The sequence below is a fragment of the Gobio gobio genome, assembly GCF_949357685.1.
Source record: "Gobio gobio genome assembly, chromosome: 21".
NCBI classification, from domain to species: Eukaryota; Metazoa; Chordata; class Actinopteri; order Cypriniformes; family Gobionidae; genus Gobio; species Gobio gobio.
The window spans coordinates 38,376,927-38,395,460 of NC_137117.1; the positions used below are offsets into that span (position 1 = coordinate 38,376,927).

The 18,534-nt window shown below is 38.5% G+C and overlaps 1 protein-coding gene across 2 annotated transcripts; it reads right to left on the bottom strand.

Annotated features, from left to right (window-relative positions):
• Positions 1-7,280: 7,280 nt before the first annotated feature.
• rhoac (ras homolog gene family, member Ac) lies at positions 7,281-17,517 on the bottom strand. 2 transcript variants are annotated; one of them, XM_079803010.1, is made up of 5 exons: positions 17,408-17,517; positions 15,806-15,965; positions 11,617-11,737; positions 10,614-10,744; positions 7,281-8,180 (listed from the first exon to the last, which is right to left on the bottom strand). In XM_079803010.1, the coding sequence occupies exons 2-5, from the start codon at positions 15,959-15,961 to the stop codon at positions 8,007-8,009; spliced, it is 582 nt and encodes a 193-aa protein (XP_079659136.1). In that variant the 5' UTR covers positions 15,962-15,965; positions 17,408-17,517; the 3' UTR covers positions 7,281-8,006. The 2 variants fall into 2 exon arrangements, with proteins under 2 accessions (XP_079659136.1, XP_079659137.1); XM_079803011.1 differs by having other exon boundaries at positions 17,282-17,427.
• Between the last annotated feature and the right edge of the window lie 1,017 nt (positions 17,518-18,534).

Sequence of the window (18,534 nt, forward strand, 5' to 3'; positions counted from 1 at the left end):
CATGGGCACCCTACTCAGAGTCAGGCTGTGTCTGAAATTGCACACTTTTAGCTTTGCTGTGTGTGTGAGAGAAGTACGGTGTCCCATTTGTCATTTCAGGTTCCAGAAAAGTGCTGCTCTCAAGCGCCCCCTATGCGTCTCACTCACTGTCATATTAAAACTGTAGGGAGTACACTGTGCAGTATAGACCTTATTCACAGCAGCGCCATCTTTGACTTTTAACGTGAATGAAAGCGAGGCTGTGAGGGATAGACCCAGAGGCGAACCAACATTGAGTGGGGGCCCCAGGCAAAATTAATCAAAGAGGCCCTATTAAATGTTTTTGTTTTATGTTAATATATCTTCGTTATCTAACTTTACAACATACAAAAAGTAGTCAAAATACATCTAACAAAAAAAAATGTATTTTTTTTAAGTGTTTTAATTTTTAAAACATTAAAGTGCTTTTTGTTTAATTAACAAAATGTCAATCTTTATCTTCGTAATGTGAGATACAATACAATATCTTCAAAATACAGTAAGCTTCATATTGATAACCAGTTGTCACCTTAAAAACGGTGCTTTGTGTGGTGGTGACAGGAAAATTCCATTCTCCACATATAGAAATATATGGTTATCATTATAATGTAATCTTTATTTTATTAGTTTATCAACTAGCCGATTACATAAGCAGAGAGTATTTGTTTTCGATTTGAATTTGTTTGTTTAAAAGTACACATTTCAAGCTTTCTATAGGCTAGATATGTTTCTCATATATAGCCTATGTGAGGCAAGAAGCCTGTTACGCTTAGTTTCGGTCCATTTATGAGATGCGCTGCAGACTAACGAAAGAAAGCGCGCGTCCTGTTTGTTCTGTATGACCATAAATTATGGAGTATTTGAAGTTGTTTTCTCTGTTGTTTTCTATGCCAGTGACCGCGCCGGCGCCTTCATGTCATGCAAGCGCACTATACTTCAGCTTCCACACTCCACACAAACACTTGGATATGTGCTGAATAATAACGCATATTTATCTAGGTTAACATTAGAGCAAACGGCCAAACCAGACGGATAAGTTCTCTCCATGCTTATTTGTTAAGCATAAGGAGAACTTATCTATGAGGCGCCGTATATGACAAAAGCGAAGCGAACGCCGCGAGAGATGCCGAGTGTGTCCGCGAGAGAGACCGACAGTGCGCGAGAGATGCTGAACCAGAATGAAGCTCTGACCATGTCAACGGAAGTGTTGAGGTAAACTAGACTGTAATCATGATGTAGTCGGCTATGGAGTTGCCGTGGTCCAGACCTCAGTATTTTTCAGAGGTGCAAATAATAAATGTTGTAAAATAATTTCCCCATATTAGGCATATGATGTGTAGGCCTACTTGTGAATTAATTTATTAAATGTATTTAGCTAGCGTTTGTAACCTTCCCTAAATTAACTTGTCTAAGAAAATGCTTAATAAAACATAAGCTAAACATCAGTTGACCATATGTTTACTTTCTTCGCTGACCCAGACAAAAATGAAAAGACTAGAAGTCAAAGCTCAGGTGTGGGGAAGAGACAGGGCAAGAGACTGAGAGAAACAGAAAGAGTAATGGAAATGAGAGTGTGATGAAATGAGGAGAGAGCAGGTATGACAGATAATCTGCTTCATTATAAAAAAAATTAGTTCACCTGTCTTAAAATGCTCATATGTAGACTATGCCCCCCGAACCCCCTAAATAGTTCAAATTTGGGACCTACTGGTTTTAAAACTCCTTAAGGCACTTGTTTATGCTATAAGTTACAGGAAAAAAAAGTTTACAAAAGTTCCCATTTTTTTGTTTGGATTTACATTGTGAATATGTTCATATTGTGGTGCTTGGCAATTTACATTATAGTCATCATCATCATCATCATCATCATCATCATCATCATCATCATCATCATCATCATCATCATCATATCAGTGTAGATGATGGACCAAAATAAAACCATTAAAATAGGCTATCAAATAAATAAGTACTGTGATACTTGGTGGTGCCACAGTGACACTCTTATCCCCAAAAATATTGCTATATCACAATACTCAATATGTTGTCCCACGGTGAGTCATTTTTCTCTGTTACACCTACACAAAATTTGAGGGTTCCCCCACCTGCCAAATCCCACTTTAACCACTGGTTAGTAGCCTAATGTATAGTATGTAGCCTACCCTAACTAAACCTGAAGGAAACTAGCAGTATAAGTTTTGTTACCCATATTTAAAATGTCTGTATCTACAACAAAGTTTGTGTGTGTGTGTGTGTTGTTTAAGCCTCTCTCACAGCTATAGACAGGTAGACACCTGCAAATAAACAAATGAATAAAATGTATTTATTTATTTGTTTATCTAGCCTATCTAATGCTATGTCAATGTAAACATATGTAAACATATCTCTAATAATAATTATAAATAATTGCAATTATATACATTCAATAATATGTGAAGTAGGCCTACAGCAAACGAATATAATGGGTTAACCATTATATATAGATTCAGTATCAGACTGATTGAGGTGATGCCAGAATTTAACAGGACTCTCTCTCGCGGACACGCTCGGTCTCTCGCGCACTGTCGGTCTCTCTCGCGCACTGTCGGTCTCTCTCGCGGACACGCTCGGCATCTCTCGCGCACTGTCGGTCTCTCGCGGCGTTCGTTTTCTACAGTTTGAAGAAGGCGGCCGATGCGAGGTAACGAAAGCATTACCAACGTAACGAGATGCAGGGGTGCAGGGATGCAGAGATGTCGCTGCATGTTTATATGACTATTTCTGATTGTTTAAATGATCAGCCCTCGGGGGCCCCCTCAAAATGCGGGGCCCCAGGCAAGTGCCTGCCTTGCCTGCCCTATTGCGACGCCTCTGGATAGACCTACATCTCTTCAGTGGGCTGTACTGCTATTTAATGTGTTTTTGAATTGTTAAATGCTGATGAAACACCACAACAATATCTTTCAAAGAAGTTTCAGTAGGCAAGAAACTCCAGACAACATGAGCTGTGGAAAATTATAAGTGATCAAGGAGCTTGTACAGCTTTTTACTGCGGATGCCATTGAAACACAGTAAGTCTATCCCTCACAGCCTCACTTTCACATCTGTCATGGCGCTGCTCTGAATATTTGAATATTGAATGAATTTAACCAGTTACCGTACTACTGCTACTTGAACTAATTAAAATATAATTGTGATTCTGACTTTACAACACAAGATTCTGACTTTACGTCACATGATTCTGACTTTACAACTCGCGATTTTGACTTTACGTCACGCGATTCTGACTTTACGTCACGCGATTCTGACTTTACAACTCGTGATTCTGACTTTACGTCACGCGATTCTGACTTTACAACACAAGATTCTGACTTTACGTTACGCAAATCTGACTTTACAACACGAGATTCTGACTTTACATCTCGCTATTCTTACTTTACAACTCACGATTTGGACTTTACAACACAAGATTCTGACTTTACGTTACGCGATTCTGACTTTACAACTCGCAATTCTGACTTTACGTCACGCGATTCTGACTTTACGTCACGCGATTCTGACTTTACGTCACGCGATTCTGACTTTACGTCACGCGATTCTGACTTTACAACTCGCGATTCTGACTTTACGTCACGCGATTCTGACTTTACGTCATGCGATTCTGACTTTACCACACAAGTCACGCAATTACGTCACGTAATTGCTTGACGTAACTCACGATTCTGACTTTACATCTCGCGATTCTGACTTTACGTCACGCGATTCTGACTTTACAACACAAGATTCTGACTTTACGTTACGCAAATCTGACTTTACAACACGAGATTCTGACTTTACATCTCGCTATTCTTACTTTACAACTCACGATTTGGACTTTACAACACAAGATTCTGACTTTACAACACAAGATTCTGACTTTACGTCACGCGATTCTGACTTTACGTCACGCGATTCTGACTTTACGTCACGCGATTCTGACTTTACGTCACGCGATTCTGACTTTACGTCACGCGATTCTGACTTTACAACTCGCAATTCTGACTTTACGTCACGCGATTCTGACTTTACGTCACGCGATTCTGACTTTACGTCATGCGATTCTGACTTTACAACTCGCGATTCTGACTTTACGTCACGCGATTCTGACTTTACGTCATGCGATTCTGACTTTACGTCACGCGATTCTGACTTTACAACTCGCGATTCTGACTTTACGTCACGCGATTCTGACTTTACGTCATGCGATTCTGACTTTACCACACAAGTCACGCAATTACGTCACGTAATTGCTTGACGTAACTCACGATTCTGACTTTACATCTCGCGATTCTGACTTTACGTCACGCGATTCTGACTTTACAACACAAGATTCTGACTTTACGTTACGCAAATCTGACTTTACAACACGAGATTCTGACTTTACATCTCGCTATTCTTACTTTACAACTCACGATTTGGACTTTACATCACGCGATTCTGACTTTACAACACAAGATTCTGACTTTACAACTCGCAATTCTGACTTTACGTCACGCGATTCTGACTTTACGTCACGCGATTCTGACTTTACGTCACGCGATTCTGACTTTACAACTCGCGATTCTGACTTTACGTCACGCGATTCTGACTTTACATCTCGCGATTCTGACTTTACAACTCACAATTCTGACTTTACATCTCGCGATTCTGACTTTGCAACACGAGATTCTGACTTTACAACAAGAGATTCTGACTTTACAACAAATCGATTCACGAGTTCACACTTACATCAAATTAAATGGAGTAAAAGATTATGCGTATTTGGCGCGCTGTCCGGGGGAGGGCTCCGGGCTCTGAATTTTGGCCCGAACCCAGAGTATCCCCCCCCATGATAGGATTGGTCTAGAACTAGACTGTATTGCGTTATGAATTGAGTTGACGTCTAATAGGTTTTTATTCAATCAAGTGAGGAGATGGGGTGGTGGAGGGATGCTAAGAAACTGTCAACGAAAGGAAGGTGAGTAAGCTGTATATAAACACTCCTCCGGTTGTTGATTGAATTGATTAGTTCAGTATGCTCCACTCGTGTTTAATTAGGTTTTAATTATCTGGGCGTGCTCCACTTGGGTTTGATTAGATTTACATTATCTGGCCTGCTCCATTATTTAGAAAGGTTTAATTATCTGGACGTGCTCCTCTCGAAATTAGTTACTAAAACTTCACTTCTGACTTTACATTTCACGATTCTGACTTTACATCTCGCGATTCTGACTTTACATCTCGCGATTCTGACTTTACATCTCGCAGTTCTGAATTTACATCTCGCGATTCTGACTTTACATCTCGCTATTCTGACTTTGAAAATCACTATTTTGACTTTACATCACGCGATTCTGACTTTGAAAATCACTATTCTGACTTTACAACACGATTCTGACTTTACATCTCGCTATTCTGACTTTACAACTCACGATTTGGACTTTACATCACGCGATTCTGACTTTACAACACGAGATTCTGACTTTACAACAAGAGATTCTGACTTTACAACAAGAGATTCTGACTTTACATCTCACGATTCTGACTTTACATCTCGCTATTCTAACTTTACAACTCACGATTTTGACTTTACATCACGCGATTTTGACTTTACATCTCGCGATTTTGACTTTACATCTTGCTATTCTGACTTTACAACACGCGATTCTGACTTTACATCTCGCTATTCTAACTTTACAACTCACGATTTTGACTTTACATCACGCGATTTTGACTTTACATCTCGCGATTCTGACTTTACATCACGCGATTCTGACTTTACATCACGCGATTCTGACTTTACAACATGCGATTCTAATTTTACATCTCGCGATTCTGACTTTACATCACGCAATTCTGACTTTACATCTCGCGATTCTGACTTTACAACTCGCGATTCTGACTTTACGTCACGCGATTCTGACTTTACAACACGAGATTCTGACTTTACGTTACGCAAATCTGACTTTACAACACGAGATTCTGACTTTACATCTCACTATTCTTACTTTACAACTCACGATTTGGACTTTACATCACGCGATTCTGACTTTACAACACAAGATTCTGACTTTACGTTACGCGATTCTGACTTTACATCTCGCAATTCTGACTTTACATCACGCGATTCTGACTTTACATCACGCGATTCTGACTTTATATCTCATCATTCTGACTTTACAACATGCGATTCTGACTTTACATCTCGCGATTCTGACTTTACATCACGCAATTCTGACTTTACATCTCGCGATTCTGACTTTACATCTCACGATTCTGACTTTACAACACGAGATTCTGACTTTACAACACAAGATTCTGACTTTACAACACAAGATTTTGACTTTACATCTCACGATTCTGACTTTACATCTCGCTATTCTGACTTTACATCTCGCTATTCTGACTTTACAACACGCGATTCTGACTTTACATCTCGCAATTCTGACTTTACATCACGCAATTCTGACTTTACATCTCGCGATTCTGACTTTACTTCACGCGATTCTTGCACACTTTAATGTGTTCTTGCGCTTTGCTGTGTGTGTGAGAGAAGTACGGTGTCCCATTTGTCATTTCAGGTTCCAGAAAAGTGCTGCTCTCAAGCGCTCCCTATGAACCCTTTAGCAACGTAGCATACTACAGTCTCACTCACTGTCATATTAAAACAGTAGGGAGTACACTGTGTGCAGTAAAGAGCTTATTCAAAGCAGCGCCCTCTTGTGACTTTTAACAGGGGCTGTGAGGGATAGACCTACATCTCTTCAGTGGGCTGTACTGCTATGTAGTGTTTTTGAATTTTTATGCTGATGAAACACCACAACAATATCTTTCAAAGAAGTTTCAGTAGACGAAAAACTCCAGACAACATGAGCTGTGGAAAATTATAAGGGATCAAGGAACTTGTACAGCTTTTTACTGCGGATGCCTTTGAAAACACTGTAAGTCTATCCCTCACAGCCTCACTTTCACATCTGTCATGGCGCTGCTCTGAATAAGGTCTATTGAGTAAGTAGAACTCAGTGGTGCAAAGTATTTGAATAAATGTAATCAGTTACCGTACTACTGCTACTTTAACTAATTAAAATATAATTCTGACTTTACAACTCGTGATTCTGACTTTACGTCACACGATCTGACTTTACATCTCGCGATTCTGACTTTACATCTCGCAATTCACAATTCTTTATAACACCTTTATATAAAACCAGTTTTGCAATTTGTCGCATTTAAATCAATGAGACAATGAATTTGTTGAACATTTCAAATCTGATTTTCTTTACATTTTTTATTTCTAAATGCAAATTATTAAAAAAAAACTGTAAGCTTTAAATAAATCAGTATCACTAAATGGTTTAGATCCCTAATGTACAGCCCAGAATCCTTTGAGACATCAGCTATAAAAAGGAAAAAGCCTGAAGTGGGAGGTTAAACACAATACAGCCCACTTCAGTGTTCAGTGTGTGCTTTACTTGAGCACAGAATATTCAAACAGAATAAAGCCGGGCAGATACACGCATATACAACGAAGACATGGCAAACATGCACTCATTTGACACAAACATTCATATTCTTACATATACACACATACATACAATCTGTCCAATGTACAAAACAGTCGCTGAAGACAGGACGCTTATTAGACAACCCTTTTGTTTGGGGCTAAGAAGAGTGGGGGAAAAGAACAACATCAAATATCATAGTTACAGAGTCCATTTAGAAATTCGATCTAAAAATGTTTTGCTTGATGTGACCAGAAAACTCTTAACCCCAAACTTTGTGATGACAGGAAATGACATCATCTTGTTCCCAACTTGTTTCCGAAGTCTTTCCATTGGTCTCTCGTGGTTTGTCTGACATGATGTCCCAGTATCAGTCTGATAAGGCGACTGTACTAGGACATGAATGCTAGGCTCGTCCCGTCCCGTCCATCCCTCCCTCCCTGCTCTGAAGTCTCCTGGGCTGTTAACTGACATCCACTCTTCTACAGGTTTCTATAACAGCAGACAGCCACTCTTTTTGCCCCGTTTCCTGGCTTGCAGCGCGGCCCTGGTGGCCATTTCAAAGACTTCTCTCACGCCATCTTTTGTCTTGGCTGAGCATTCTAAATAACCAAAGGCGTTGATTCGGTTGGCCATGTCGCGCCCTTCCTCTGGCTTCACGGGCTCCTAAATGAGGAAATATTTCAAAGATATTACAAGCATGTCCAAGCGACAGCCAATATCAACATTTATATTAAAGGAATGCATCGTATAAAATAAGAATACTTTTGTCAGCATATATGCCTATTCACATTCATGTCAATTCATTCTAGTAACCTTCCATTGAAGACAAATTAGACATTAGGCAGAATATTCAAGTTTACAATGAAAATGGACAGTGTCCAGCTCATAAAAGTGTAATAAAAGTAGACGAAAGAGGTCGCTGTTTGAATTTAAGAAGGCAAATGCTTAAGAGTCAATGACTGGATCATTATTGCAGTGATTATGATGTTTCTAGAATGTGATATGTTTGGCAGCAGTTCTTCTAACCCTAAATGATGGAGTGTGTAGCTTTTAATTTCTTAAATCATGTATGAAGACACATCATGACCATATTCCAGGAGGACAATCTCAAGGTTCATCAGCTCAAGCTGTGAAAGAATGAAGAATCATTTCCACACATGAATCGCCTCCTCTGAGTCCAGAGCTTAAACTCATTGAGAGTCTTTGGGATGTGCTGGAGGAGACTTTACAGAGTGCTGGACTCTTGCATTGGCAATACTTGACCAAACATTGATTCACCTCTTGATGGAAATAAATGTTGTGATGTTATTACCATCAAGATTGATAAATCCTGACATTGTCATCCTGGAATATGGCCATGATGTGTCTTCCTACATGGTTCTTTAAGAAATGAAAAGCTACACAATCCATCAATTAGAGTTAGAAGAAGAACTGTTGCCAAACATTTAACATGATAGAAAAATCATAATCACTGCAATAATGATCCAATCATAGACTCTTAAGCATTTTTATCCAAACAGCAACTTTTTTTGTTCGGGCAGTGTAGATAGATCATTAGTGTTGGGCAATCATCAACGACGCTACTAGCTTAACTACATTTTCAATAGCTTGTCAGTAGTTCAGTTACTTTTAAAACAGTGTAGCTTTTCCAGTAGCTAACTACTTTATCCAGCAAGTAGCGGTGTAGCGCAACCAAAACCTACATTCCGTTTTGGGCTCTGACGAGTTTCGAACCTGTAATGAGCGAAGCGGAATGACGGACGCTCAGCTCAATATATCGCTCTATGCCGGCTCGCTCCACTCAATCACTCACGGCCCAAGAGAACGCTCCACTCATGAACCGTTCACGCTCACCAGTAAAACAACGTTCTCTCAATTTCTCTGTACTGCAGCTTACTATACTTGTTGTAGCCATTAAGAAAAAACTTATTTTGTTTCATATTTATGTCAAATATTATAGTTATTTTTAATTTCATCAATGATGATTACGAAAAGTGAACAGTATGAGTAAGATAGGACACATAAGATGCACAATATGTCATGGAGTGGGTCAGAAATGATTTTGACCCCTTCATTTAGTAGAAAGCCTTTCTTTAAAGCTACACTGTGTAACTTTTTTAGTTTATTCTTAGCTAAAAACACTTAGTTCTTTCAAAAATATATGTGCTCATTCATGTATATTTACTTTAATAAAGTATTCTCGTAAGTTTATAATATGCCATTGTAAATACATACGGGTGAGGGGTTCGAATGCGGGTCGCCATGTTGCCCCTCCATCTTGAAAGTACATTAGCCAAAGAGGGACATACCCGTAAATTCAAGCTTCGCCTTTCACGTTTTATCACTCGATGGCACCGTGTCGAATGTGGACGAGGTTGAACTGGAAGCCATATTAATCTTGGACTAAATCGGCCACCATAGGAGTTAAAACGAAATCGGAATTGAGAGGAGCAGAAACTAATATTCACTGGATGGTCATATACCTTTTCACCGCTGGATGGGGGAAAATATCACACAGTGTAGCTTTAAAGTGAATTTTGTTTTGTATAAATTGTATCTTAATTTTAATCAATGTTTCATCAGCCAATTGCCTGGGTTTAATAAATAAGAAGCTAATGGGCTTTAGCAGAGAATTTAATCATGACGCGGAGGCGCCGGCGCGATCACTTGCATTGTCTAATGACATGAGGGTAAGTAATTAATGACAGAATTTTCATTTTTGGGTGAACTAACCCTTTCAGTTATTTGTAACAATGTCATTGTAAAAATACACAAAAATAAAACAAAAACGTAGTTTCAATGTAGCTCACTACTTTTCTACAGAAGGGTAGCTTGAATGTAACTTAACTACTTTAACTTACGAGTAGCTTGTAAAGCTACAGTTTCAGAGTAGCTTGCCCAACACTGTAGATAAAAGGCTGAGTAACTGGCCGTACTTTACATTCACACATCCACGGGAGTTTGGATTAGCATTCAATTTTGTTGTATGGAAAAAGCGTAGGTTGGACTGTTTTTCAGCAGAAGTAAGTAAGTAATCCTACAGGTCTGGAAAGACATGAAGGTGAATGCTTTTAAGAAAAAGTCAAAAGACCCTGCCTGTTTCATTTTGGCAAGTTCTCTTCGTGTGTGATCATCATTTCGGAGATCCTTTTTGTTGCCAACCAGGATGATGGGAACATTTGGACAGAAATGCTTCACCTCTGGTGTCCACTTTTCTGGAATATTCTCTGTGATGCATTTGAGGGGAGAGAGAAAGAGAGAGAGAGATCATTTTAATTTCACACTTTAACCTTATATTAAAATCATGACAAGCATTTAATGGCTTAGCTGAGTAAAATATTTCATATAAACAAAACTATCACACTTAAGTTTACATCCTTAACTTGGTTTAAGAAACCAAGAAAGTTCCAGAAAGTTCATAAAAACAAAAACAAAATCTTTGTCTGTAACCTCAGACAAGTGCTCAAGTGCAAAACTGTTTACTTTTTAATGTAAAGACAGCGATTGGCTCTTTTACTTTAGAAGGCGGGACTATTCCGCCATATTGTGCGTTGCACTCGCCCATTCATAAGTAATAGGAGTGAACCGTCTTTCTATATCTACAGTCTTTAGCGGAACTCTGCAAGACAGTGGCCCTCTAGGGCAGGACTAGACACTAGGGGTGTAATGGTTCTCGGTAAAAAATATAGATCAATACTTTTTTTTTTTTTAACCGAATCGGCATGCACTTGCACCGCGGTTCATCTTAAATCTGACGACGCATCTATAATATGCTTTAATGAAAATAGCAACATGTAAAACAGACAGACAGAGTTAGGTTAATGCATGTTTCTGTCGAAGCATACACATTCTGGCTTCCCAATACATTACAACAGCGATGATCCCAAAAAAAAAAAACTTGGGAGTCAATAACTAATCATCCTGCACTCTGATTGTCTCACTTTAGGCAGACTAAATGATTGAGAACTCTTGTTTCACCGGAATATCGAGTTAAATTATAAGGTCAATTTTTGGACCAAAATAACTTTTTTTTCACCATTTGGAATTAAAGTGTGTTGAATAGGCTGGTACAATCCAGTTGTTTATGAAGAAGTCTCACCCAAGCTATCAGGACTGTCGATGGAAAAGCACATAAGAATGACATCTGTGTCAGGGTAGGAGAGGGGTCTTAACCGATCATAGTCCTCCTGTCCAGCAGTGTCCCATAAGGCTAGCTCTACCTAGAAGAAGAGAGATATTGGTACATGTACAAAACTGTCAGACAAATAACACAACAACATTCCTCTCTTAACTCTTCACAATAATTGCTGCGCTGGTACACAAGAAGAACCGTCGCCACCAATAATCTGTGTTTCTTCCATCCACTTGGACTAAACAACTTTGCTACATGTATTACCTACACCAACGTAACCACATCTGTGCAATGGGGGCAAGACAATATATTGAATATTCTTGCTGGTGATGTTTTTGATTAGCCAAGTTTACAATAAATACCTTGCAAGATTAAAATTTTAGTATAAAAATGGCATTAGAGTTTATACTGCGAATCAGTATAAAATGTCTGTTAAAGGAAATGAGATGTTTCCTTGAAAACACTGAATTAAAGATTTGTTTGTCGTCACTGAAAGCCCAATGCATTTTCACATAAATATTTTACAAAAATTATGTATTATATTGGCGTTCGTTCACTAACATGAATTGCTGTCTTAGTGCATATTAATGAATATAATTAACTATGATTCTTCCAATTGTTTAAAAACTGTGGAAAACATGCCTTTATTATTAATGGGGGGGGGGGGGGGGTGCTGTTTCATGCATACTGAGCTTTTTACACTGTTAAAGATTTGGATTCCCATCCTAAACATGGACAAAGTTTAAAAAAAAAAAAAACACAAAAAAAAGTTGGACGATTTTTTTTTTACACAATAAAAGAACGAAAGTATACATGAACAAGATGTTTATTTGGTATTTAACAGGCTAAATTGGCTTTTGGCTAATGAAAACAAGTCCGCGATCTGAAATTAACAGGAAATTGAATTGGAAATTAAAAGGCTGAAAGGTGAAATTAAAGGCAACAACTGCATATTCTGCAATCCAAACAAAGATGTTACTTAAATCAGCATTTGTTTTTAAATTCAGTGTAAAGTCTTTACCAGTGAAATTAAATAAAATCAAAGTATATAATTGTTCCAAAATGTTAAATCAAATAATGTTTAGTGCAACGAAAAAAACTAAGATGCTACAGCAGGTGCTTTTTAAATAAAATTAAGTCAATGTCATTTTAAAGGTCCCATGGCATGGCATTTTTCTATTATTTTATAATGTTTCCTGAGCTGTACTTATATTGTTAGTATGACTTTTACATCATAAAATGTCATAATTTAGAAATAAAAGGCATTTTTTCTATACTGCTGTTTGCCCTGTGGCTGAATGCCCTGCTTCAAGAGGCGTGTCTGCTGTGAGACTTCAGTAAAAACACCCACTGTTGTGATTGGCTGACATCTTTGCATTTTATATGAGCGGAGGGGGCGTGGTTTATCGAGGCACGAGCAGGCACGAGTCTGCCAGGGAGACGGATGGACCTGAGTTCACTTCACATCAGTTCTCAGCATGTCTGAACTGTTTTAGTTACAGCATATACTTTAGGTTATTAGTCTATTTCTAGTCGGAGGGGCTGTCACTCATGTCAGAAAGTTAGTAACTTTAGTAAATTATGGATCAGCGCTGACTCGAGACGCGAACCGTTTAGAACGATTCAGTCCGATTTGGTGAACTGATTCGGTTCACTAAAAAGAACTGGTTCAAAAGAAAGATCGTTCGCGAACCGGACATCACTAATGTATCAGAGACTGAGCTCAGCGATTGCTAACAAAGTTATTTATAGCAACTACTGAGTTATGAGAGCGCTGTCAGTCAGCGCGAGTTTATTGTGTTTGTATCTGAGAGTTCTGAATAAACACGAGTCCCATCACACCGAGTCCGTCTTCATCATTATTACCAACTTTGTAACACATGCAAAGTACCATTACAGCTGTCGAGATGAACGAGTTAAAAGTAAGTGTTGATAATAGCATTATTTTTAAAATAAAATAAAAGCGTCAGTGACGCGCGTTGAGTACACAGCGCAAACAAAGACACAACAGCAGTAATCGGATGTAATCCAGTTTATTGTGGGGCTAGGCTGGCTAGCCCGGATATGCTCAAGCTTACCCCCCTTCTGCTTAATCTCACGCCGCGTTTGGTGCCTCCGCTGTGGGCCAGATGCAGTACTGTGGGTCGGGGATGTTGAAGGCCGAGCTTCGGCGTGTGTGAGGTTTATCTGTGCTGATGTTGAGCAGAAACTCATGACTGTATGCACATTTTAGAACCGATAGACGCGACGAGGACGTACAAAAACACTGACTCACAAGATATAAAACACGAAAACACCGTTCTGTCTGGAGAGAGAGAAGCCGCATTGTGTGCACGAATAATAAATAATTAGCTACACATCAGAAATCACTGATCACAGATCAGAAGGAACTGAAAAAAGACTTCTGTTTTCATTTGTACATCCAAACACTGCCAGCGTTCACTCGTTCACAAGCAATGATGCAATGATCTCTCGACGAGCGTTTGCATGGGCGAGCCAGATTCTCTGGGCGGAGGAAAGGGAGGAAACCGTGCCTGCTTGGACGTCAAACCAGGAGACTTCAGGATTGGCACGTCTGGCCTGTCATTTTCTCAAAGGCAGAGAAAGACAGCCAGAACTCGGTTTTACACCGATCAACATTTCTATCCACTTGGGGACAATATTCAGGCTAGGGGAACTCATATTAATGTTGAAAAACCTCATAAAATGAAAATTTCATGCCATGGGACCTTTAAGGTCAAATAAAAATGATCATCCTATAGGTTACAGAACTGATAGTATTTCATTTCAAAAGTGCATGCATGTTCTTCTTTAGGCTACAAAAAGAAGTATTTCGGCTTTGTCACAAGTTAGTCTGTTTCGTTCTCATCCGATCCAACACGTGAGAAGCTGAGCTGAACAAACACTCACTATCTGCGCTTGTGCAGGTGCGGAGAGTTAAGCTCGCGCAGGAAAGCGGCTCTTCATTCCCTTCAGCGCATCTCGTCTCTTCCCTCAGTTCTCCAGTTTCCGTTTGTAACACACAAGTCACATGTTCGCGAATGATTGCAATATAGGTGTATGTGCACGCGGGCGCACTTCCGGAAAAATCGGCAGAAAAATACAAAGAAAACCGGTTGCCGATCGCGCGCTAGAAGCAAAAACCGCCCGGTTCCGGTTTTTGGCCGGTCAACCGGTGCATCCCTACCCGAAAGGGCGCGCGCGCGACGAGAGCGAGAGAGCACAGCCGGCTGCGCTGCAGTCACAGGACTTCATGGAATCAACAATTTCACCAAAGATGTGTGTTTTTGGTTGTCAAGGCAAGACAACCCTGCACAGCTTCCCAAAGAACCCCGCGTTAATGGGACAGTGGATGGAGTTTGTTTTTCCGGAGCAGCAACGGAGTTGTGCAAGTGTTTGTTTGTTCCCTGAATTGCGGCGATGATGGTTTATAAAAGAGGTACAGTTCTACTCTGGATTTGTAGCTCGTCTAATGCTGAAAGATGGAGCAGTCCCAGCGATTAAAGGTTCACGGTTGTGCGTTGGAAGCAGGCGGTGAGTAAAACTGCTTCAAATGTCTATCTGTTGTTAGCTATCGATTCCATTGTTTTTCTATGTAAACATGCAGGGCTCAACGCAATCGCTGCGCGCGCTCGTGACTCTGTAGCTCCGCCCGAACGATACGCCCCAAGCTGCTCTGCTTTTTTTCGGAAAGACTCGGTACAGCGTATCTTTCTTTTATAAATACAATAAAACTAAAGACTTTTCGGAGATATGAAAGATGCAATACTACTCTATAGGTACTCAAGATTGACATGATTTACTGAAAATTAGTGTTCCACCCCCCCCTTTAAGATATATACATTATTTTACTTCTTGCATTTAAAATATATTTGGCTACAACGACTGTTTGGTTGAAACGATGCAAAAACTGCAAACATACAATTTTGGACATTCTTGCATATAGGCCAAAGTCACAAAAAATACAAATGCAAATACATTTTTGGAATAAATGTAAAGTAAAATAAATACAGCTGTAATTGGATGCATTGTAAAAACATGCATGTACGCAATAAGTGCATTGTATCAAATTATTAATTTAAAGGTTAGTAACTACATGGGGTTACACTTTATTGTAAAGTGTCATTGTTACATTGTAAATTGGCAGCTTTCATACCTGTTTTCCATCAACCTCGATGTCTGCGACATAGTTCTCAAACACTGTGGGCACGTAGACTTCAGGAAACTGATCTTTACTGAAAACAATCAGCAAACAGGTCTTTCCACAGGCTCCATCGCCCACTATGACGAGTTTCTTACGAATGGCAGCCATCTGACTGAGGAGAGACACAAGGACAGACAAAATAAAGATTCACACATTCAAAGCATTTTGAGAGCTGATAGATAGACAGAAAGATATACATTTTATGACAGACAGACAGACAGACAGATAGATAGATAGACATACAGACAGACAGACAGACAGAAAGATAGATGAACATTTAGATGACAGATAGACAGAAAGATATACATTTATGACAGACAGACAGACAGACAGACAGATAGATAGATAGATAGATGAACATTTAGATGACAGACAGACAGAAAGATATACATTTTAAGACAGACAGACAGATAGATAGATGAACATTTAGATGACAGAAAGATGTACATTTTATGACAGACAGACAGACAGACAGATAGATGGATAGATAGAGTCAACATGAACCGGAAACACAATTGCGCGGAAGTATCATTTGACCGGAAGTTGCACTATATCTGTGTCACTATGTGGAAAAAGAAAGAAAAGGAAAAACCTTTCCACAAATACTGACCAAACGACAAAGGCCATAATCGTACAACATCAGATTAACGATCATCTAAGTATATTACTGCGCATGAAGATCGATATATCCATGATATGAAACCGTCATGTCGCGAGGCCTGTGTTTCCGCCGCGCCCCGCCATCAAAACATTTACAGCATTCATTCACATTTAACAAAATAATACACCGTAAAACATTAACAACCACCTAAATGCATTTACTATTATGGAAAACAAGATTTGCTTTCATGTTAAACGGATAGCTTCGCACAATAAGTGACAAATCTGAAGTGGAAAGGCTCGGTTAGCCACTAACCGAGATTTATCAGAAAGAAAACTGTTTTAAATAAACATGAAATCGAAAAATATTTAATCGGCACCCCATCACATAATGGTAAACAACTTTCAGAGACTGTACAACAATATTTTATTAACATATATCTCACTATAATCGTTTAGAGAAACTGTACGAGAAAATGGCAAAGTATTTGCGGTAAGCAGATTAGTAATGTGGCCAAATAGAAATAACATTTGCTCTATTCTACCAAAACACTTAATTCAACAATGTCAGAAGAGTTTAAACTCAATGTGGATTAAACTAACAGGTTAATATTTTCTCGTTCAGAGTCATCGCATATGTGAAAAAGCTGAGTTTAAACGCATGAGCAGATCGCTTCATATTAAACTGAATCATAATCATCAGAACTATTTTAACTTAGTTTGTTGAAACGAGCTGTCATGAATCATCAGCATAAATGACGCAACTCGGGTGAAAATATATATTTAAAATATATTTACATTTAAAACATTTAAAATATATATATTTACAGTCACGGCGAGTTTCAGGCCGATGAAATCCTACAGTGAAAATCCACACGATTTCCTCAGCACACACCAAACATCTTTCATTTTTGTCAACTTCATGTATTTACACAAAACATATAAAATAGTTACCGTTTTCTTTTTGTTGTGATGCGGGGAAGTATCCTCTTTCCTGTCTTTTCCTGGCTGGTTTTAAAGTCCGCCCATCTTCAGTCCTGCCACGAAACTACACCCGCCCATACAACAACCCTACGAAGAACCCTAAGAAAATAACTTTCTTCCACTTCAGACACTTTCTTTTGTGTTTTAACCCTTTCTTTTTTGTTAAAAGAAGGTCCAATATTTCCATCACAAACTACTAATTTGCCCCTATTAAAGGGTTTTCAGTCCCCTAGAGAAAAGAGCTTGAGATGAAATATGAAATAGAATATTTTTGTTTGTTTGTTTGTTTGTTTTTTACAAAAAGGTAACCACATGTGAATATTTGTATTGTCATTAATGCCCAGGTTTTTCTTATTATGCAAAATTATTATGTATTTCATTGATTCTTGAGATAAGGGACAAATGTTGAAGATGTTAAAAAAATAAACACTAACATTATCCTACATTATTAAAATATATTTTTTAGACAAAGGTCCCATGTAAGGGAACAGGCTTTTTTCTAAATATCTTTTCTAAAAATATATACTTATTCACTTCATAATTCACTTCACATCAAATTTAATCTATCCAAAAAAAGTGTAAAGTCTTCAGTTAGGATTTTTTTAAAGTCATTTTTTTTCATACTATTATAACAAAACCAGTTCCTAAATTCCTTAATTCTCCTCTCTCCTTTTAATATTAAACATATATCACCAATGTTCTTAGGTAATTAAGACATAATATCATGTTGCATTAATGCATTTGTATACAATAAATTGGACAAAGAATAAGACATTTCTTTCAAAATTAACAAAAACCTTCACCTGACGGTGTAAAATACTGAGGGAGCTGAGGCAAATATACAGTATATGAAAATAGATTTATGAAACAACATTAGAAGAATTACCCATATGCAAAAAACAACAACAACAATATTAAATCACATTATAGAGACTTTATACAGCACTTGTGAACCATCAGACATAAAACCTGACAGAGTTGACAAAATGTAATATTTTTCCACCTTAACCACGTGTTATGTGGCGCCATTTAGTTTTTTCCCTCAGCTGATATGTAAACATATAAAAAACAGAAACTATTACACTGCGATGACGGAG

Bases quoted from the DNA above. Each gene is read 5' to 3' on its own strand.
- rhoac (XM_079803010.1), bottom strand. From the start codon at position 15,961: ATGGCTGCCATTCGTAAGAAACTCGTCATAGTGGGCGATGGAGCCTGT. The intron at 10,745-11,616 runs GTGAGACTTCTT...AATGCATCACAG, and splicing joins CGACAGTCCTGATAGCTTGG to AGAATATTCCAGAAAAGTGG. The intron at 8,181-10,613 runs GCAGGGTCTTTT...TTCCTCATTTAG, and splicing joins AACTTGCCAAAATGAAACAG to GAGCCCGTGAAGCCAGAGGA.